Below are 22669 nucleotides of genomic sequence, written 5' to 3' on the forward strand. Positions count from 1 at the left end.
TCTTCTTGTGAGAATAGTTTTGCCCCCTTACAGACACACCACTCCACCTTTTTTTTAGGGAAGCAAGTGTTCTGGAACTCTGAACAATTTTGCAAGAGAAAAACATCTAGAATGTGGAACTTGTGGCATGATGGAATTGGAAACAACTATCATGCAATAGTATGAGCGAAACTGTTTGCCTCCGTTCTCAGTTTCGTCTTTGTGTTCAAGGTTAGAGATCAAACCGGGTGTTTTATGTATATAGCCTAGACCAATGCAAGTGATTCTCCATGAGGCATTCACCTCGCCCCGATGAAATAAATAAACTATAATTTTAAATAAATAATTGAATGCACGTGAATTAGTTCTGGCAGGCAGGAAAACCACCACAAATGTGGCTGTAAAAAGAGTAAGCAAACATTCATTCCCTGACAGCGCGAGTGAGAGAGCATCAGAGATGCTACACACACAATGGAAGCAGCAACTTCATCCGAAAATGAATTAAACTCCATCACACAGCTAAAAAACAAACAAAAGACAACCGCAACAGTAACAAAACACCCCCACTGACCTACAGTGAAGGAGAATCAGACACATGACAGAACACATGACCCTGGTCATAGCATTCGCTATGACTGACCAGTGGTTTAGCTACAAGATATGTAAAAAAAGTATGACAAAAACCTGATAAGCAGTGTTACGTGAAGAAAGAGCTTTTCCCTGCATACAACGTGGTAAATGCATTTTTTTAACAATATCTAATTGAAGTGACTGACTCTCATTTTTACAATTTACTGAATATAGCCAGCCATGAATACACATTTAGCTTGCTGTGTTGTATATTTTTTTTACAAAATGAAAAAAGAGGTTGGTTTTTTAACTGATTACAGCTTGTAGGATTGGATTTACTAGTGTACACACACAGGCACACACACACATTCACACATACAGTAGTGTCAACACGGATGTACACACGTACACACAGATGAACACAAGCATGTGCGTTTGTGAATTGTTGTGTAACGCATTGGATGCTCACAGACAACCCACCTCTGATTTCACTATTAACTAGTAAACTGTCTCAAAGGTACAATCCAGGGACAGCTTGGAGAAGCCAAAGATGTCCTTAGTAGGCAAGCTATCTACTTATAATGGGTAAGACTTCTTGTCTCAAACTATCTTGAATGTTCTGATTTTATTATGTTACCTAATTACTGTAATGACAATATTATGATTTCCAGGTTTCCTTACATACAGGATGTTCACATTTTCTTGCAGGTTTTTATCCCCACATATTTCATTGGAAAAGCATAATGCTCAAGGTTAGTACAGGTCTGGCAGCATGGTATCCTAAAACACAACAATTTTTTTTAAGACAAAAGACTACCTGACTGATTTTTTTGTAGGGAAACACGCCTCTAGAATAGAAGAATAGACACGCCCAGTACAAATACACTACAGAGGAAACATAAAGGTTTGTGGTCCACCAACCTTTCCCCACCCCTTTATGTTATATCACTGCAGTGCTGCCCTTTAAGGTGTTAGGTTGTAGTTAAGAATAAATACACTGCTACAAGTATACAATGTGTGTACCCCACTGAAACCTCTGTAATCTTTAGATGATCTGCAAAGAAATGGAGTGAAGCTGATCGTTTGGTTCCCATGATGTAATTAGCATTCTATTTTTCTTGTGAAGTGGGTAGACACATGCTACGTATGGGTTATATTATCACAAGGTGTGTGTGTGTGTGTGTGTGTGTGTGTGTGTGTGTGTGTGTGTGTGTGTGTGTGTGTGTGTGTGTGTGTGTGTGTGTGTGTGTGTGTGTGTATATTTGTGTGTGTGTGTGTGTATTTGTGTGTGTGTGTGTGTGTGTGTGTGTGTGTGTGTATGTATGTGTACAGTATGTGTGTGTGTCTGTGTCTGTGTCTGTGTGTGTGTGGATGTGCGCTTTTGTTAGTGGCTTCAGTATCACTGGAAGATGCAAATTTGCTAAATCAAAGTACACTGACAGAATAAAAAAAAAACTTGGAAGAACTGTAGATTTTACACACCACATCACAGAAATGATAACTATTCAAAGCAACACATGTGTATACACTGCTCCAGAAAACAACAAAATAAATTGTTTTGTGTTTTTTTTTTCTCCTGCATTTTGGGGGTACTTCACCATCTCCCAAAGGCTTGAATAGTCTTCAGGAGAGCATACCTAGAAATACTGTGTGGTAATATAGAGTGATGTATACCCATAGTTAGCTTATTATGATGTGGACACACGCACATTACAGTACACACCCACACCCGGGCAGAAAAACTCAAACAGAGAGAGAGCAAAGTAATGTGGGTAGACAGAGAGGGGGGGAAGAGTTGTGTGAAAGAGAAAAAAGCAAGAGAGACTGAAAAAAGAGGGATAAACTTTTGAAAAAATAAAAACCTTCCTCTTTTCACCTCTGCTCAGATAAATAAACTTGCTGGGTGGGTGAAACCGATGGATGGAGAGATAAATAAATAAATAAATAGATAGATAGATAGACAGATAAGATAGCTAGATAGATCGATTGATAGATAGATTGACTGACTGGTAGATGGATAACCTCTCACACGTAGTGACTATGTATCATTTGCTCCGGCCAGAAGTGCTCGAGCCCGGGTCCCGGCCCTCCAGCCTCTCCGACGTGTCGACTTTTTCCGAGCCGTCGGCCTTTTCCGAGCCGTCGGCTCTCTCCGAGCCATCGGCTCTCTCCGAGCGGTCGGCTCCCTCGGACCGGTCGGCTCCTTCCGAGCGCGCGTTCTGCTGCTCCGACTTGTCCGGGTCTGTGGACGAGGTGGTGGGCTTCTCCCACTTGACGATGTCCTCGTGCTCCTGGAGGGAGGCGTTGATGCTGGACACCCACTTCTTGAACTCGTCCTGGGGGAAGGGGGGGAGATGGTCGCGTGAGTCAGTTAGAGCAGAAGCTCCCTGGTGTTGTGCTCCCACTCCCCTCCAATGTATGTCCACCCTCTGTCCCTGCTCTCCACACCTACAGTAACTGAACCCTCTCCACTGGCTTTACATGCCCATAAAGAGCTCTACAAATGACTTCAGTAGGGGAGCTGAGATAGAGAGTATTGAGTTGGAGCAGAGCTTCTTTATCCTGCCCCTACCCTACACATACTGTACGTACTGTCTCTCTATGCCTGTTCCAGGTACATTGGTTTAAGATCAGTGCATTAAGTAGATGCACTAGATATGCAAATTAAGAGCGCTTCTGACTAGCACTCAGGTATGCAGAGCAGAGGAAGATGGAATCCTACAGAGCAAGGGCAGACTGATGACGGTTAGTGCAATGCAGCAATAGGGAGGAATAGTGTAGCAACAGAGGGCTTCTGCTCATGGCTATTTCGATTCAGGGAGGGCGCAGCTACATTCTAGCCATGAAATTATGGATGCATTCTTCGGAGAAGATGAACCACTATAGTGACATGCCTGGCATATCAATATCACTGTGTCCATATTGATAGACTTGAATAATAATAATAATAATAATAATAATAATAATAATAATAATAATAATAATAAAAATAATAATAATAAAAATGGATTTTCTGTGTGATGAGGCAAGTTTTAAGGGGACTGTATCCTTGTAAGTTCATTGTCTTGAAAGTTTGTGCTTGGTGAGAGTTTAATTTGCATATTTGGAAACAATACGGTATGGCCCCTACAAATAATAACCAAAAATCTCTGCTTTGTATAGAGACCAATACTTTACACATACTCCATTGTCATTTAATACACTCTGTGACCTGAACACAGATTCTGAAATCCATACTTAAAAGTGCTATGTGGAGTTATTTTAGATATGGTTATATTTAAAAATGACCTGGACATATCAACAGAATAAGAAACAACCATTATGGCATGATGTCAAAAAACACAGTCGATATCCACTAAAGTTAGCATGCAAACCTGTGAGCGTCGTCAGCCCAGCTCTAGTACTATCCCTTGGTACCATGAGTGGTGCTGTGCTAAAAACAATGTATGTACATGAAAGAGTGGAGTGTGCTTTAAGAAAACTCCTCCTGAACTCTGCATAGCACCTAGGATCCTAACAATGGAAACATGGTTGAGTGAATGTACTTTTGCCCCACACACACACGCACACACACACGCGCACACACACACGCACACACACACACACACATGCGCGCACATGCACACACACACGCACACACACATACACAGATGAGACAAGGACAAAGGACGTCCTTACCTCATCCTTGGCCAGGAAAATATAGTCATCTGAATTTGGGACTCTGTGAAGAAGAAATAGAGCTGCGTTGAGTGTTGCTGAGTTAGACCAGAACGCTACGGGATGTCTTGCCGCCCTATGATCCAAGGTGCTATATGTGTATTATCATATTTACAGTTTCAATCACTAGTTGAACCATGTGCAGCAATTGCCATAGAGATTGCAACATGAGGTCATGTTCTTGTCTCAAGAGTATTCTTTATTATTCCTATTTCTTGGGTATGGAATAAACATAATTATTTTCTCTAAAGAGTTTAGATCAAAATATTATATATCAAATAAAATATGGGAGCATGTTTGTTTTAGTAAGTCTTCAGGTTATTTGCAAATTCAGTCTATTGATTATTCTTATATCTATTCATTTAAATCCTTTTTGAACTTTTGAACCAGTTAAGTTAACCGTTTCTCTCGCAAGTCTTACTTCAGGATGAAAGCGTTTTTCTTCTTCTTGTATCCGTTCGTACTGTCACAGGTGCAGGTGCTGAGGCTGAGTAGTGGCTCGTCGTTGTATGGCGTGGTGGTGTGTCGGGCGTCCTTGTAGAAACCGATCTCTCCCTTGGCGAGCACACAGTAGAGGTTCACCCAGGACTTGCTGTAGAGGGAACACAGATGGAGACATTGAAGTCCAATGTTGAAAATATAATCACTTTACCAATCTATTAAAATGACATCGATTTCAGGGCTTATAGACAGGAAATGATCTGTGTCTGAAATGATCAAATACATTCAAAGACAATATAGGGAACAGCCTCTCTTCACATCCTTCCTTGGTGAGCTAAAGCCTGAATTCAGGCACCACGCCTGAACTCTATCAGGCCTGCAATTTACTTCACATTGATTGGATCACATGGTCTTATCGACCCAAGTAGCACATTTAAGAAACCAGTTTCTGGAAAAAAAAAAGGTTCCATCCTTTTGGTTAGACGTAATTGTACTGATGAGCACTCCACTAGATAGTGTGTACAACTAGGGGGTCTGAATGCAGTTTCTAACCAGCAGGGGGAGTAACCCTGCGATCCATTTGTATCGTAAGTCACCCGCCCGAGTTGTAAAGTGTAAATTACCCAGCTTTCTTGCAGCATTTTACGGAGGAACACCCCCTTTACCTCGGAGTACTTGCGAGTACCCCGAGTTGGGCTTACGACCTGTAAACAAATATGGCTGCGCCCATAGTTGAGATGAGATGACATGTGTTTTCTTTGTATTTGTACCGTGTTGGTCGTTTTAATGACAATGGAATGCTTTAACACACTACATTACATTGCTGCTTCAATCTGGTCACCAATTCATACATTTAACTTGCTGTGCGTGCAATACAGTGTAATGATTTGTTTTCCAGCTGGTTTGCTAAAGAGGCTAGCACAAAACAATAACAATGACTAGCTAGCCTGCTAATGCCCATCTAGCTCATTAGAAATGTGACAGTTCTTGTTGAAATTGCCTAAAAATGTTTTTATTATTCATTCCCATTGACCATACCCAAAAAGGGAGAATGAGGGACATCTGCTTGTGTTCTAGACACATGTCCAGCACTAAGAGACAGTTGCTGCCCTGGTGGCATCCATGTTCTTTCCCAAAAGACTACAAACTCCAGCGTTCATGCTAGCCACTAATTCTCACATGTCGGGCGGGTAAATGTACGAGACTGACACACTAAATGGAATGCACCATAAGCTTATCTATTGCCGCTTTACTGCACTAGTCCTTCCTGTTTGTAAATGACTCTCCCTTGCACCCATTAGGAATGCTAAATGTAGCATGGCCATGAAAATGAGAAGCAAAAGAGGAAAGAGTTAATAGTGGTCACTTTGGCCCCAATGTTTCAATGCAAAGCTTTCTTCATTTAGATTTCTCATTTAGAGTTTTTGTGACACCTCTTCTTCAGTATAGAGCCTTGTGCATTGGCTAGTATGCTAGTTTTACTAAAGATTTGACTTGGCCCCAAAATTACATTTTCGTCACGATTGGGCTGTATGAGAATGCAGTCAACTGTTGTCCAGGACAATTTGTTCAACCTACTTTTGAACTGCATTCTTTCAAGCCCAGCTCACAACCTACAGAGCCTCTTGTCAAGCACAAAGCCTTTACAGGAGTGACACCCCTATGGGGTTCCTTAAGGGGCCCTCTGCTGCCCCAGTGCTCTGTCTGACAGCTGTGTATTATGCAGTCCTTAGTGAGCATGTCTCCAAGGTATTATTGGTGCTGTTATACATGGCATATTTGTATAATCTTAGGCGTGGATTGTGTGCGAGTGTTTGTGTCAGTGTGTGAAATATTCATATTCCATTCATTAGTACTTGGCTAAAAAACTGGCTAGCAAATTGGTAAAATTGGCTAAAAGAACACACTGTATGGATCGTGTGTATGTTTTTGGTCTGGACTATCCATGGAGTTTCTACCCAAGGTCCTGATTGAGAGACTGTGTTGATGTCATACATGCTGTCTGTCACTCAAACACAGATACTCCATCATGCTATAAAACAAAGAGGACAGTTTGAGGACATGTGTAAACTTTAGTAATGAAGTCATCTGAGACATTTAGTAACTCAATAAAGTTCATAGAGTGCTCACAACTCACAAAATATTAAGCTGACTGGGTGCTTGTACCCATACGGAATAAATCAAAAGTTACACATACAGTATGACTAGGAGTGCTGTACTCTCGTTTTCTTTGATTCATTTAGTAACTCCTAATACAGGTAACACTGACTGTGCTTAATATGCGCTGTTGTGGTACACTACTGTCTGAAGTGTGCTGGGTGGGCGTGGGGTCGTCGTGGGGAACAGCTGTCTGAAGTGTGCTGGGTGGGCGCGGGGTCGTCGTGGGGATTCTGTTACCTGTTGGGACTCTTCTCCTTGCCCTCGGGCTCGTGCTTGCGGTACAGGAAGCCCTCCACCTGGACGGTGTGGCTGGGGACGGCTGGCACGGCGAGGGCACTCTGGGCGGGCGCCGATCGCGAGCGGCGGGTCGTCTCCTCTGGCTCTTTGGGCCTCGGCCTCCTCCGGGGTTTGGGCCGGTCCCTCGCCCGCGGGCGGTCCAGACGGCCACACGGCGCCGAGAGGACACTGGGGGGCCGGTACACTTCCCCTCGGGCCTGTGGGAGATCAGGAAAGATTTTCAACACATTTTCCATACATTTGACCAAAAAAAACACTTAGAGTAATTTCCTGTGTATTAGCCACATTGTGTATAAGCCGCAGGACAGTGTTTTATGCAAGTTGAAAGGCACAAAACCATGTTAATACCATATTAACTGTCCCCGCGTATTAACATCATAGCTGAAGAAATTTATCAAAATCAATGTATAAGCCACTGCTAATAGTTGGGAAATTACGGTATTCATATCTAAGGATTATCCACATTTCACTATGCTATATATACTGTATATAATGTATATCAGTATCACTTACTTGTGCTGCCTCTCTTTCTTGAACCTGCTCAACGATCTCAGCCATTGTGGAGCGTTTCTCCCTAAAAACATCAAAGGACACTCAGTCAGAAGGTTGTACAAGTTCAAGTTATGCAAAAAACACTAGGAAACACTAAAAAATACTCAATCTTTTAAAAAAGCTAACACACATGTTGTTATCGAGCAGTCAATTATAAGTCAATAATATGGGTCCTGATATAATTTTACAACTACCCTTAAGTACTAAAGACAGCATCATCTTAGTCCTCTTTCTCCTCATGGGATTCATGAGCTATCAGGACTGACTAATCTCAAATTTGTAAGCGGGTGTGTGGGTAATGTTAGTCATTTCTAACCTCTGTTTCCAAAACAGGATACCACTATTAAAAAGGAGATGTTTTTGCTCAAAAATACTAAGCTAACTACCCAATGGTCAGTAGCTTAGCCTTGCAAAACCAGCAACAACACAGCAAGCCTACTGATTCAAGCCAGACAGCTTGCTAACGGATGCATTTAGCAACACTGTGATGTAAAGCCCACCACACTCTCACCACAAGCCACTAAACAACATGGAGTTCTCTGTGGCTAGTGTTTTTTTCTAGTTACCATGTCCAAAATATGAAATTTCATATTAACTGTTATTCTGTAGCTTTGATACTCAGAAAACTGCAGCTTTGACACTTGAAGTAGTGCAGTTATTCATTGAAAGGGCCAGCTTCCGTTAATAATAATAAAAAAATCCGTCAGTATCTCTTTATACCTACCTTCGTCCCTCGAATAAAATAGTATTCACTGCTTTAAATGAAAACGTGTTTCTAGGCTTTTACCAGCCAGCCATTTACCAGTGTCTCTGCCTTTCTTAATATTCAAGCTGTATGATATGTGGCTTGGCAAATGAGTGAAAATAGAATTGAATAAACCACACCGGTCCTGACTCCCTCACCCAGGCCTCTTGTCCGAGGTGGCAGACTCCTGGTCGCTGGGCTTGCCGCTGGCCTGGCCACTGGCCTGGCCACTGGCCTGCTCCTGCTCGCTGGACGATTGCCGCTCGAGCCGCCGGCGGTAGCGCTCCTGCCGTACGATCATGGGCAGCTCGTTGAGGCGCGCCTGGATCTCCTGCTCGCTGGAGGTCTGCCGGCCCAGCCTGTACTCGCGCTCCCGTCGCAGGTGGTCCATCTGGGGGTCGGAGCGGCTGCCGCGGGGGTCCCTCTGGAGCCGGCCGTGCAGCAGCTCCAGGCCGTCGATGCCGATGCCCGGGTGGATCTCGCCCATGGGGTGGCCCTGCTGCTGCTGCTGCTGCTGCTGGGCATGGTGGGCCTCGAGGAGCGCGGGCACGGCCTTGTGGATGTGGTTCAGCTTGGGCTGCATGCAGTCGGTCTTCAGGTGCTGCCACGCGTACGCCATCTTCGGCTCGGGCATCATGCCAGCGGCGGCACCCGCCATGCCCGGATTGTTCAGCCCCTGGTAGCTGGAGCTGTCCACCCCCATCATACCCTGTTGGTTCAGCCCGTGGTAACTGGAGCTGTCCACTCCGAGCTGCCCGGCCTGCTGGGCCAGCACGTGGTAGCCCGGATTGTCCGACACGCCGACCCCGGCTTGCGGGTTGAGGCCGTGGTAGGACGAGCCGTTCATGACGGGGCTGTAGGACGCCAGGGTGCCCAGTCTCTGGGCGAGAGAGTGGGCCGCCAGCTGTGGCACGTCCGGGCCAGACTTGATGTCCAGCTGGTCCTGGAGACTCTGCCTGAAGGGCGTGGAGGAGGACGACGAGGAGGACGAGCTCCCGACCAGGCAGGAGAGAGGAAACATCTGCCTGTTGAGCAGCGATGAAGAGGAGGTATGCCTGCTCTTCTCCTCCTTCAGCTTCTCCACCTGATAGGTGACAAACGTAAGAGGCAGAGCAGGGAGAGTGGAGACAAAAGGAAACAACGTTATCAACTGCAATCACACTATCCACACTACTGACAGTATGAGCAATAAAACTATACTGTATACTTGTTTATGCTGTGGAAGCTAAGATGAGCTTATGTTTATGACCCTGTATATGAAAAGTACTGTCAACGTTACTCTGTAAGCAGGCTAAAACTCAACTCATTGAAAGTTACTTTCTATATTTATTTTGTTTCACATGTGATGTCACTTTCCTTACACAGAGCTTATATTCTGTACATGCAGCGACAGACAATAAAATCATACACCAATTAAATCTGATAAATAAAGTAAAAATATCATATAAATATGATATGAGTAAACTAAATATGATAAATCACCTATAAGTAGGGATGTAACATACGTTCAACTCACGATTCGGTACAATTCACAATTTTAAGTTCACAATACTATTTTCTCATGATTTCTTTTAAAGGAATATCCTGCAGGCAAATTATGTCTGAAAAATATCCCTTTATCTATGTAAACTGAGAGGAAGACAAGGTGTGAACTCGCTGTTATCTAAGTGTTCCAGTCCCATGCGTATGATCCAGCACCCTGATGAGGTTGTTTTAAATTAGAATAAACTTTTGTCCAATCTGACACCCAATTCTCAATTAATTATGTCAATTATGGGGATGTCTGTGTCTTCTGAAAAACCACTCTGAACCACCAACCAACAACTGACTGTGTTCTGATGTCTGATATCGAACAAGTGAAATCAAAAGCAGAATATGCCCTATACTATTTAAAAATTTGATTCATCATTGATTTGATTTACGCTGCTAAAGCAGCCTCAAAACGACCACCCTAATTTTTGCCTCCGATAGGGGACCAATCACAGAACAGGGGGGAAAGCAAGACGATGATGAGCTATGCACAGACGCTTTCGATAGACATCGATAGCAAACGGATCTGGGCATTTTTTTTCAAATATGAGCAAATGAACGTTTGGTTCCCAGACCAAGTCTCATTGAGAAGTGGTGGCGCTAGCCAGGCTACGGTTGTACAGTAATCTTCACACATTAGAAATCGATTTTCAGCCGATTCACGGTGCCTCGTTACATCCCTACCCATAAGCACTCTGCTTGTATGAAATGTACAGTATGAACCTGTCGCAAAGAGCTGAAATGTTCCTTCCATGTGGCCGCAGCTTTCCGGAATGCCTCGTGCCGACGAATCAGCGCCTCCACCTCGTCGGCTCCTCCTGCCCCGCCCATCATTTCACGCGGGCTGGCGGGGCTGATCATTGGCTCTTTGGAGGTTAGCCACGCCTTCTCGGCCAGAATCCTCTGGGCGTCCTGGAGTCTCTGTTGCGCTGCAGCATCAGAGAGCGACAGCAGAACACTCAGAAAATAGATCTAGTTGTGATCTGGCGAGGACACACTGGATTTGACAGATCCCTTGCTATTTCAACATTTTGATTCTAATTATAGTTGTCTCACAGACATGTGTCTTTTTTAAGTCCATCTATTGTTGTGGTTGATATAAGAAGCTTTTAAGTGCTCCAATTCAATGTATTAGTTACTCTGCTTTTATTAATACCTCTACCATGTTTAATGATAATGTATGTGTGTGTGTGTGTGTGCGTGTGTGCGTGTGTGTGTGTGTGTGTGTGTGTGTGTGTGTGTGTGTGTGTGTGTGTGTGTGTGTGTGTGTGTGTGCGGTGTGTGTGAGAGTGCGGTGTGTGTGGGTGTAAATCCATGCCCTAGTGCTTACTGTGCTGCAGTTTCTCCCAGTGCAGGTCCCATCGATCATTCAGGTCTTTCTGCTTGGCCATCACATGGTCCAGCTTCTCCTTTACCTGGTAGACAGACAGACAGAGAGAGGGAGAAGAGGTGGATAGACAGAGTCAGATAAATGATAGAGGAAAGGTATGTGCTGGCTATGCAAGCAAGTCTTGGCACGTGTGTTTGAGTGTGAGCATGTGTGTGTGTGTGTGTGTGTGTGTGTATATATGGCTACACGTGTGTGTTTATGCCACCCGGTCTGTTTGAGTACAACACCTCCTCAGATGCAGGGTTGCGGGCTGCCAGGAGCATCTTTCCCATCTCCACACACTGGGTGAACACTTTGCTCTTGGCCTCCATCTTAGCCTTCAGGTTCTGATGCTGGGCCATCATCGTCTCTACACCTGACACGTCCCTGATGGTTTGCGAAACAAACAGACGAAGCAATGAGACACAATATAAACCACAGATTGGGAAATAAATAACAATTGCACTCATCCACTGTAGTGCACACCTACAACATACTGACTGATTGTGGTGGTGGTGAAAATGTTGGAAGTGTTCCTGAAGCTAACAACACCAAGGTTATGTGTGTCTGTGTGTGTCTACTCTCCAATACATCACTTTGGGTAAACATGTCTGCTAAAACGAATACATGGAAACATTTTCAAGAAACATGTTAGCATTCTTGCAAATGCATCACAATGTTGTTGGTTGTTTACCCCCTATTCATAGCTTATTATATCCGCGTAGGTAGATTTTTTTGTAAGTATGCAGATGTAGTTTGCAGCTAGTAAGCTAATACAACATTAATGACAATCTCTGTGAAAACAGCATTTTATAACAAACCAATTTGCCTCAGAGGGACAGTCACAAAATGGAGCAGTGATCAGCCGACCATTCCTAGCAAAAATGCTCCAAAGAAGAGTGTGACATTTAAACAGAAATGGGTTTCTGCAGCTGTGTCCAAAGGCGACTAGAATACGCTTCATCTACTGTATGGCATTTACCCAGACTTCATGCTACACTTCTGCCTTTAGAAGTAACTGTTTCTGCTGTGAGGGTCCTTACTTATAAGGAATTTGTTTTGCAAATGTATGTCACAAATCAACCCAGATTTCTTACAGTAAAAAACTATTGGGAAAGACATACTAGAATGGCGTGGGCCTATTTCTAAAACTAAACATCCATATTGACATACAAATAGGTGGCTCCAAAGCCATCGATATCTCAAAGTTGCGACAGCCGTTGACTTCCATGTTAAAGCCAGATTAGAGCGGTCACGTGGTTAGTGGGTAGACTCAGTAGTTCCCTCGGTCCCTGGTTTACTACGGGATTGACAGCAGCGATCGCATTAATATTTACGGTGAATACTCGATGAAAATTACTATAAACTGCATTTCCACATACATATACATATACATTACTCAATGAAAATGCATTATTATGCACACGACTATAAGTCATGTAGAAAAGTCGTATTATGTTCATTCATTCTCAATGGAAAAGTTCCCGGAAGTGCCGCCATTGTTTGTTCACGGGAGTCAACGGTAGTGTCGCAACTTTGAGATATCGATGGCTTTGGGTGGCTCCTATTAATGAAAATATATCATTTTAACACTCACCGGTAAACCACTCAAATTTGCTTATCAAGATGCCTATCAGTAATCTAGGCAGCAAGGCATATTGAGGGAGGTGGGCAAGGCATTGGATACAGGAGTGAAGGGGATTTAACTCATTTGCTTTTAGCATGTGTTAAGTTCCATTAGCAATTAGCAGCTTTAGCAGTTTTAGCAGTTTTGTGTGTTTAAGTCTATCTGCTGCAGTCTTTAAGAAATACTAAACCATCAGTCTACCACTCTATCAACTTGAACAGGTGTGTGTTTGTGAGTGTTTGTGTGTGTGTGTGTGTGTGTGTGTATGTTCCTACCTAGCACTGTCCGGATGGGGTCCAATCTGGCCCATAATGCCATCTGTCCACATGCTCAGCTCTCGCACCAGGGCAAAGAACTGCACCTTGTCCGTTACCGTGGTGACCTGCACACGGCTGCCCTCGCAGGACACCAGCAGCTCCCTCCAGGCTTGCATCACTTCCTGCTCACGGGCCAGGATGGCGTCGGCCTTCTCCCCAGCGTAAATGGCCCTCAACTGGGCCGCATTCTCCTGCAGCTGCCGCACCTGCGGGGTCAAAGGTAGAAAGGTCACGGACAGAAAAACATGACCATTTTCTTGTTCCTTATTATGGGTCTGGTCAGTGTTATATAATATCTTACAATTTGTTCAATGAGAGATATTAATGTAAATATTGTTTGAGTGGAGTATAAAAAACTTAAATAGATGCGGTAAATTTACCATTTTACTATTGTAAACTTGGATGCAGTTTCAGTTAGCGGCCATCATCTATAATATTGATGTGTATGTGTAGATCATAAGTATTTTTAGTGTACCCTCCTAAGTGATCTCAAGTTATTTAAGGGATCATATGAAATATATGGGCACCCGTATGTGTATGTGTATGTGTATGTGTATGTGTATGTGTATGTGTATGTGTATGTGTATGTGTATGTGTATGTGTATGTGTATGTGTATTTTTATGTGTGTGTTTGTGTGTATCTTGTGTGTGTGTGTGTGTGTGTGTGTATGTGTGCGCGTTGTCTCACCTGGGTGACGAGGAGCTGGAGCGCATGCTCAAACGAGTGCAGCAGCCTCTGCAGCGTGCCAGGGTTGGCCGTGCTCACCTGACACGAGCGCACCTCGGGGAGCTGGCGCATCTTGCCCTCGACCTGAACCAACACCTGAACACATAACACACAAACAGCACCAGGGCAGAGTGGTGAGAGAGGGCATGGAGTAGTTAAGACCAGAAAGAAGTGATTAGTCTTCACCTACGCATTTTGCAGCTGAACGCATTATGACTAGGAATCTAATGTCAGACTGAGATCTCTGCCCTGCATTAATCATACCAGCTATAACACACAGACGCACACACACTCACAGACGAAAATAATCTATTAAAGGGACACTTCACCAATTAGCATTAAGCTTTGTGTCTTTAGAAAACCAGTCATGTTTTTGAATGGTCATGCATCATTCCCTCAGTTTGTCTTGAGATGGGAGAAATGCGGATTTCAATGTTGGACTTCCTGCTTTCAATGATGTAAAAATCATCATTTTACATCATTGAAAGCAGGAAGTCCTATTCATGGGTTTCATTGAAATCAGTATTTCTCCCATCTCAAGGCAAACAGAGGGAATGATGCATGACCATTCAAAAACATGACTGGTTTTCTAAAGATACAAAGCTTAATGCTAATCGGTGAAGTGTCCCTTTAACAGACATGTAAGCAAATATGTAAGACTGAAGACACAAGCCAGAGAGATTCATACAGATACATTAATTCAAACACAGAGTACATAAGTAAAGATCTCTACATACTGTACATCCATATCCACACATACCCTGTATACAGTACACATACATTAGCCGCATTGTGTATAAGCCGCAGGACAGTGTTTCATACAAGTTAAAAAAACAAAACCATATTAATACCACGTTAACTGCCCTTGTGCATTAACCTCATAGCTGAAAAAACGTAGCAAAATCCATGTACAAGCCAGCCGCGGCTAATAGTTGGGAACTTACGGTAAGCAAAGATCTCTCTACATACAGTACTGTACATCCATGTTATCCACACCTACAGATAATCCTAAACGCCTGTAGGATGGCGTTTGTTTTCGTTGCTCACCTCCTGGCAGTCGGTGAAGAACTTGTGCAGCTGGTGCGAGGCGGCCAGCATCTGGCTCCGCGTCTCCATCAGCTCCTGCAGGTCGGCCCACGACTCGTTCAGGCCGTCCTTCCACTCGGCGATGGTGGCGGCGTCCACGTGGCCGCAGTCGATCATCTCGTTCACCATCTTGTTGACCGACTCCATCTGCCGCTGGCCGGCCGCGCGAGTCTCCGTCGTGAACTTGGTGAACTTCTCCTGCAGGACCTGCAAGGCAGAGGGGGGGGGGGGGGCAACGTTAGGGAAGGTGAGGAGAGACGGTCGAAGAGACAGGAAGGAAGATATTATTTTACAGTGTTGCAATTTGACTTTTCCTGTAATTTATGAGGAAGAAGGCATATTTATGGAAGTATGCTTATTCACAAATATGCAGAATCTCTCAACAATCTATGTTTGAAGTTGGATGAAAATATCTGCATCAGTCTACATGAATGTTTGCAATGTTGGCTGAACAGAAAAGCCTGCACCCACACAGCAGATGCTCAGTTATGCTTAAAAGGATGGCATTTCAAGAGCATCCACTGTACTGATACGGCACAAGTCTCGACTTCGAGTTACGAAACGAGTATTTTTTTCCGATGCCGAGCGGCATGAGATGCGTGGCCCTGGCTGCCGCCCGTGAGGCGCTGAAAGCTTGCTGACCGTGACATGCTCCAGGTCCTGTCCCATCTCCGTGGAGCTGGCCACCGCCTCGCGCTGGGCTATCCACTTCTCCAGGCCCTCCACCTCACGCTTCAGCTGGTACAGCCAGTACTGCTGCTCCAGCTTGGTCTTGCGCTGCTCCACCAGGTCCTTCAGCGACACGTACAGGCGGTCTATGTGGGACTGCTGCTTGGTGATATGCTCACTGAAGGAGATCAGACAGAGAGAGAGAGAGAGAGAGAGAGAGAGACAGAGAGAGAGAGAGAGAGAGATAGAGAGAAGGGGTAGGGAGGACTATAAATAACTCAAAATTCTTTTTCGCATTTATCTGAATATGGGCATTATCTCCATAATACTAACATTGTTTATGTATACCATCCATCCATCATCCATCAGTCTATCCATCAATCGATCGACCTCTATCTATCTGTCTATCTATCTATCAATCTATCTATCTATTCATCCCTCCATCTTTAGGCAAGCCTCTACCTGTCTGGGTGTCCGAGCTCCAGCATCCTGCGGCACTGCTGAGACAGGAAGCTGACGGTCTCTGCGTAGTTCTCCACCGTCTGCTCCAGAGCGAGCTGCTCCTTCAGGAGCCTCAGGGTACTTGGCTCATCCTGCCATGAAACAAAGACAGCCCCCCCCACACACAACCGCAATCAGAGGCAGAGCTGGAGATTGAGGCTTTCTATTAACCTTCTGTCTTCAGATATGATAGTCATGTCATAAACAAATACAAATGTTTGTGGAGACAAGTGATGAAGGAGCATAAATAATGTTTATATTTTGACCAAATGTCAAGAGAGAGATCGGAAATTTCTGCTGCTCTGACAACTTGCATGTCACATAGTTAGCTACACAGCAATTAGCTGTAATAACAACAAATCACCGCATCGGATACTGGCTGTGATGATCACTAAATGATAGGGTGTGGTACACCAAAACCCCTCAGTGTCCCGCACTGGCCCCCATTGAATCCTTCAGGAGTCTCACTCCGCTTGCTACACCTCATCCTGCCATGCAGATAAACCCACACCTGCTGTAAACGCACTGGGCATAATCGCAGAAATATTGTGGGCCATCTGCTGATGGCGTGGCTCTGCTCACTCTACGTGGCTGCGTGTGGTGGTGTGCCAGAATAACAGATTAAAAGACTCCTAAGTGGGATGACTTCATCTTACTGAGACGAACACACACCACGGTTTTCTGTATGTTGTGAGTAGACGGTATAGCTGGATAATTATTACACAGCATGTTTGTAAAACCTGTATAAATTGTTTGTAAAGTGTGTTGTAAAGTGTGAAAATACAGTTTACTGTTCAAATATGGTTCCATTGACTATAGCTCTAAATGGGGTTGAAGGAGTTATGACTACACCTTAAAACGCTAAATTACTTCATACTTAATATTTTATTAATAAGGTCTACTGTACTTATGCACCCTCTCCCATAGGCCCAACTAAAATAGTTCTAAATTAATCAATCCTCTAATAAAGATGTTCATAGAAATGGGTTTAAATACACCAAACTGAGCATAAACGTTTCTATTCGTACTGTACACCAAAAACGTTCATAACAAATTGTTTCTCCAAAAATTCTGGCTGATTCCTTTTGTGCTAAGAACTGCTGGGTATGCTCTCTGAACGTTGTCTGCTAAGTGGGTGAGAAAGCTTCATACCGTGCCTCTCTCCTCGTTGATGACCTGGAGCTTCTGACCGCTGAGCCAGGACTCGGCCTTGGCTGCCTGCGTGTAGTACTGCTGGGCATGGAACACGGCGTCCAGCATCACCGTGCGACGCTCCGCCTCCACCAGAAGCACCTCCCACAGCTGCCGTGCATGCTCCGCCCCTTCCCGCACCATGTCCGCCTCCGGCGTGCGCAGTGCCGCCACTGCTCCCGCCCTCTCCAACACCTCCTCCAATCGGTCTCTCCGGCTCTGCAGGTCCATCTGCAGCACCTGCTCCAGACCAATCAGAATTAAGATTCCCTCTGTCAGTAAAACAATATTGAGATGATGGCCCCTATTTTGACGTTCTAAAATGCATGGTCTCTAAAGTATATGGTATAAGCACATTTAGGGCGTGTCCAGTCCACTTTTGCTAATTTAAACCATTAAATTCATCATCCATTAAACCAATGAGACTGACATACAGTATGCCATTCCCTTTTAGAGCAAGAAAGGCATTACAATATGAGCGCGGTGTGTTGGTTTTTTTGACGACGAGTGAGTGCATATCGCCAGAAGGAATCTGCTTGCAAATGCGACTGTGAATGCAACAGCAGGATTCCACTAAAGCTTTCTTTGCTAAAACGTGAGTGTGTGTGACAAGCAGAGTATTTAAGCCTACTATTTGAACTTGTGGGCAACAACACAACAAAGTCTTAGTTATTTACTTTCACTACTGAATCACCAGGAGTTACAATCAAAAAACAACAACACTTAGCCCAATAACGTTCAAATGACTGAATGAAAATCTTAAGGACACTCATCCAAACACCCCAGCACAGTCTTTACATTGTGTTGCCAGGGACTCATTGCTAAGGTCTTGCCACTCGACAGTGCGCTCTCAAAATAGCTGAACATGTGCATTTCACCAGTTTCTTTTTTCAGATCAGCGGCATTATCATTTCTAGTGACATTGAAATAGCAATTTGTGATCATGCATCTGACCACACCTCATTTTTTTCATCGACACACACAAGTGCGCAAGGTTAATTTGACAACTTGTGAACTCGTACACCTGGCCTAATAAGGATAACTGTGCCAGTGTAAGCTAGCAACAAGAATGGCATCACCACCACAATGGTACCACAATGTGCTGGGTGCAAAACAGGGCACTAAGGGTTCTAATTTCAATAATGCAGAACACGGCAGAGAATGCAATACATCAGTTGGGCATGTTCTAAAGCTAATTTAATTACTACACAGTTTAATTTGTGGCTAATTTGCCACACGATATTAAAAGCAAATGTGGGTGGGTCAAAGCAATGCTCAGGTGTGTTGAGGCACGAACAAGGAAGAGAACATGGACCAATTCTCATTTAAAGTTAACCTCTGTCATGTTCCTTTAGGTGTTAAAAAAGCAAAACTAATTTACTCAATCAATTTGCACTTGATTGCGCCCTGCACTATGTCAATGAATCAGCAAATTAGCTGGTTCCCACTGCATGGTTGCCACAGTGATGGAGCCTGTCTGTGGTGTGCAGCAATGTGGTGTCGTCATGTTCAACGGAATTGTCCTGGTGAATATTTAATCATACCTCCAAATTCGTCAAAATCCTACCAACATGTTAACAAAAAGCTAGCACCGCACAACAGTGCCAAATATATTCACAAAACACCCATGACGTAGCTAACGTAGCTAGTTTTGTCAATTCATGTTGTGTTGTTTGAGGCTATTTGCAAGGTATGGCTGTTGGCTATCAGCCTATGCCTGGTTAAAATAAATAGGACTCCACACAATATTGTCTTAAATCCTTTTTTTCACTAAACATGCAGTAATTTAGCATCATCTGAATGGTGCAGGTACTGTATGTGTGCTGTGTTAGGGGGAGCGGGAACCTCATTTGTCTTCATCAGCTGTTGCACACTCTGCAGGTTGTTTCCGTATTCCTTGGAGGATGCCAGAGGGAGCCTCTCCTGGATCCACACCTGCAGGACCACACAACACCATCCAATGCAAAACCCACGTACAGTACGGCTACACACTGACACTAGTGTGGACACATAAGGACTAGGGCCCTAATTTAAATGCTGTGAAAGAGCAGTCTAAAGTCTAACAAAAGCTTGATTAATAACTACGCAAAATTTATTTGCAAATTTAATACCATGAGAAAGACCCTAAGCACAAACAGCGATGGGTCAGCTAAGAGCTGTCTCATGCCACATGATTATATTAGTTCATGCACAAGAACTCATAGATTGAGTTTGCACTTTGCCCAGCGTTTAAATTAGGGCTCCTAGTGTCCATTGTGTAAGGTCAGTATTTGTATCTGAAATATTTATTTTGAGAATGCCTGCAAACCAAGTATGGTGTGAGTGAGTGATAAATGTATGTAGTCAATGCAACGAAATGCACTGTGTCTATGTGTATACCTGAATGACATTAAAGTTATCTATCTATCTATCTATCTACTGTATCTATCTATCTACAGTATCTATCTATCTATCTATCTATCTATCTATAAATTAGAGATGAAGCGTAATCCTAGTCTGGATTTTGTGAGGACTCACAATCTCGTCCTCCAGGTCCTGGCTGACTTGGTGCAGCTCCTTGGAGGCCAGCAGGATGCGGCGCCTCTCCTTGAGCGGCTCGATGAGGCGGCAGATGCGCGTCTCGGCCGGCCGCTCCTCCCCCTCCCCCACCCCCACCATCCTCAGCAGGCCCGCCTGCAGCTCGCCCGCGCCCACGTCCGACATGCTGCCGCCCAGCTGGGACATGCCCACTCCGCGGTACAACTGCGACTCCATGGTCTGGCACAGTGGGGGTCAGGAGAGGGGGAGAGAGAGAGAGGGACGGAGGGAGAGGGGGAGAGAGAGAGAGGGAGGCAGAGTGGGGGTCAGGAGAGGGGGAGAGAGAGAGAGGGAGGGGAGGAGGAGGGGGAGAGAGAGAGGGAGGCAGAGCGAAAAGACAAAAGACAAATGCTTTGAGACATGTCGTCCCCGTAGAATTATAAGGTTCCATCTACCTTTTGAGTAGTTCTGAAATATTGAGCTTCAAAAGTCTTAGAATACCACATTACGTATACTGATAAGCGGAACAGACCTCTTTAGATATAATGTCCAAAAACGCATACAACTACGAGAAACACCTCAGCTTTTTAAGGTGTCACAGAATAAGAATATGTCAGTAACTCAATTTTGATAAAATTTCAGATACAACCTTTACTTATAATTCAAAGGGGATGATGTCTAGCCCAGAGTTTATGCCGTTTACACAGATTGAAAATGTGTTGAGGCCACGTCTGCACTGTAAAGCTACAACTGCCTATGTCCTACGTCACATAATTTTATACCATCACAGCATCAAACACATCAGTGTATGAGTGTGAGTGTGAGGCGAACACAGAGTGGGATTAGACAACAAGGTTGAGGAAAGATGAATCAGACAAATGTCAAGGTGTCTGGAATATGTACGTTTGTATGTGCCATCCTGTGCCTGTGATAGAGATGCGCGGATGGGCTATAATTTGATACACAACCGCATCAAAAAACACATCATCCATCCACCATTCATCCACTGGTTGCTTTAAGCAAAGATATTTAAAGGTTTAAGTCCCTTGTATAGCCTATTGGTTATGTTGTACTGTACCCCCAGATTATCAGCAATGAACTCAGTCTCTGACCAGCGCACAGGGACAAAAATAAATAAATAGCCCAAATAAAATGCACATCGGCAAACCTGACCTTACCTTAGGCTACTGTACAATTTTATCATTGTAATAAAAAACTCAATTTGGCACATCATTTCAACATGCTGATATTTAGCCTGCTTATTAATGGCTATTGCTTTATAGGTTATAGGCTAATTACTGTAACTCTATGCACTGTCATGTCTGGGTGATGACTAGGAGGCTCAACGATCATATAAGAAACAAACTATGGAGCCACCGCAAGTCCACCACACAACAGTGCAACGTGCATGTTCACATTTTTAATAGTCCATCCATAACAACCCCCAGACTTGCATACTTGCCTTGCACATCTAACTAATGGGCAAAGTGTTCAAACTATACTCACCTTATTTTTTTGCTGTGGATGTTACTGAGCTTGTAGAAGTTATCACTGTCAACTTGCCCTGTTTTCTACTTTTTTATTGCACATCTATACTGTATACATTTGATTGGTTACGCCACCTGCCCGAATTTAATCAAAATATTATTTTTCGTCATGTTACACGCCTGATCCGCGAATTATCGGCGGAGTCCATGGCCATTACCGCCAACCACGAATGTCTAGCCTGTGACCATGTACTGTACGATGAAAGCGTGGGAAACCATAAAATATAACTATCCTAAAGGACAACTCATAAACTAACTAAGTGACTAGATACAGAAGAATGTGGAGAGAGGAGACAGAGAAGCAGAACAGAACGAGATGGACATCTCAGGGGCATGAGAAGAGTTCCATATGGGTAATGAAACCCAACGGGACACAGAGAGGTGCAGGAGAACGGAGCATGTTCCCGGCCTGTATACCTGTATCCTCTGGAGCTGCTGGCTGAAGGTGGGCCTGGGCTGCAGCAGGGTGGGCTGGGTGGTGGTGGAGGAGGCGAGGGCGGAGGCAGTGGCAGCAGAGGCGGAGGCCACCGCCGGGGGCTGCTCCTGCAACAGGGACAGCTGCTGGTCCAGGTCCGTCAGGGTCTTGGCGGGCGGGTCGTTGCTGAGGGTCCGGTGGTTCTGCGTCTCGAAGAGCTGCCGGGCCTTGGCCTTGGTGGTGCTCTCCAGGTGGGTCCAGCACTCGCGCATCTCCTCCAGCTTCTGCAGCACCACCGACTGCAGCTCCGGCTGCTCCTGGATCAGCTCCTTACCCTCCTGCAGGGACACGGGAGGTCAGAGAGGTCAACACACACACACACACACACACACACAAGAACGTATAGACTCACACAGACATACAGTACATATATCAAGAATACACACACACACACACACACACACACACACACACACACACACACACACACACACACACACACACATACACACACACACACACACACACACACACACACACACAGAAGAACATACAAATATTAAGAACACACACACACACACACACACATTTGTACACATGTTCTTTTTGTGTTTATATACACAATCTATGGGAATCTGTCTGTATATATACACACACATGTGACCCTTCAAAGCGAAATCAGTCGCTTTACGCTCAACGTTATTTAGAGAAA

General features: G+C 44.4%; 1 protein-coding gene across 1 annotated transcript in view; it reads right to left on the minus strand.

Annotated features, from left to right (window-relative positions):
- Positions 1 to 1844: 1844 nt before the first annotated feature.
- The window catches only part of sptbn4a (spectrin, beta, non-erythrocytic 4a), a 39286-nt gene continuing 18461 nt past the window's right edge, over positions 1845 to 22669 (minus strand). The window contains exons 2-20 of the mRNA XM_062535857.1: positions 22068 to 22295; positions 21960 to 21998; positions 19996 to 20235; positions 19324 to 19413; positions 17440 to 17718; positions 16249 to 16379; positions 15760 to 15964; positions 15079 to 15324; positions 13993 to 14127; positions 13263 to 13510; positions 11609 to 11747; positions 11322 to 11406; positions 10715 to 10920; positions 8620 to 9545; positions 7678 to 7738; positions 7105 to 7361; positions 4688 to 4858; positions 4228 to 4270; positions 1845 to 2885 (exon numbers count right to left, since the gene is read on the minus strand). Of these exons, the coding sequence (XP_062391841.1) occupies positions 2595 to 2885; positions 4228 to 4270; positions 4688 to 4858; positions 7105 to 7361; positions 7678 to 7738; positions 8620 to 9545; positions 10715 to 10920; positions 11322 to 11406; positions 11609 to 11747; positions 13263 to 13510; positions 13993 to 14127; positions 15079 to 15324; positions 15760 to 15964; positions 16249 to 16379; positions 17440 to 17718; positions 19324 to 19413; positions 19996 to 20235; positions 21960 to 21998; positions 22068 to 22295 (4020 nt within the window). The 3' untranslated portion in view covers positions 1845 to 2594. The remainder of the gene's footprint in view (positions 2886 to 4227; positions 4271 to 4687; positions 4859 to 7104; positions 7362 to 7677; positions 7739 to 8619; positions 9546 to 10714; positions 10921 to 11321; positions 11407 to 11608; positions 11748 to 13262; positions 13511 to 13992; positions 14128 to 15078; positions 15325 to 15759; positions 15965 to 16248; positions 16380 to 17439; positions 17719 to 19323; positions 19414 to 19995; positions 20236 to 21959; positions 21999 to 22067; positions 22296 to 22669) is intronic.

Source organism: Sardina pilchardus, chromosome 5, assembly GCF_963854185.1.
Source record: "Sardina pilchardus chromosome 5, fSarPil1.1, whole genome shotgun sequence".
Taxonomy (NCBI): domain Eukaryota; kingdom Metazoa; phylum Chordata; class Actinopteri; order Clupeiformes; family Clupeidae; genus Sardina; species Sardina pilchardus.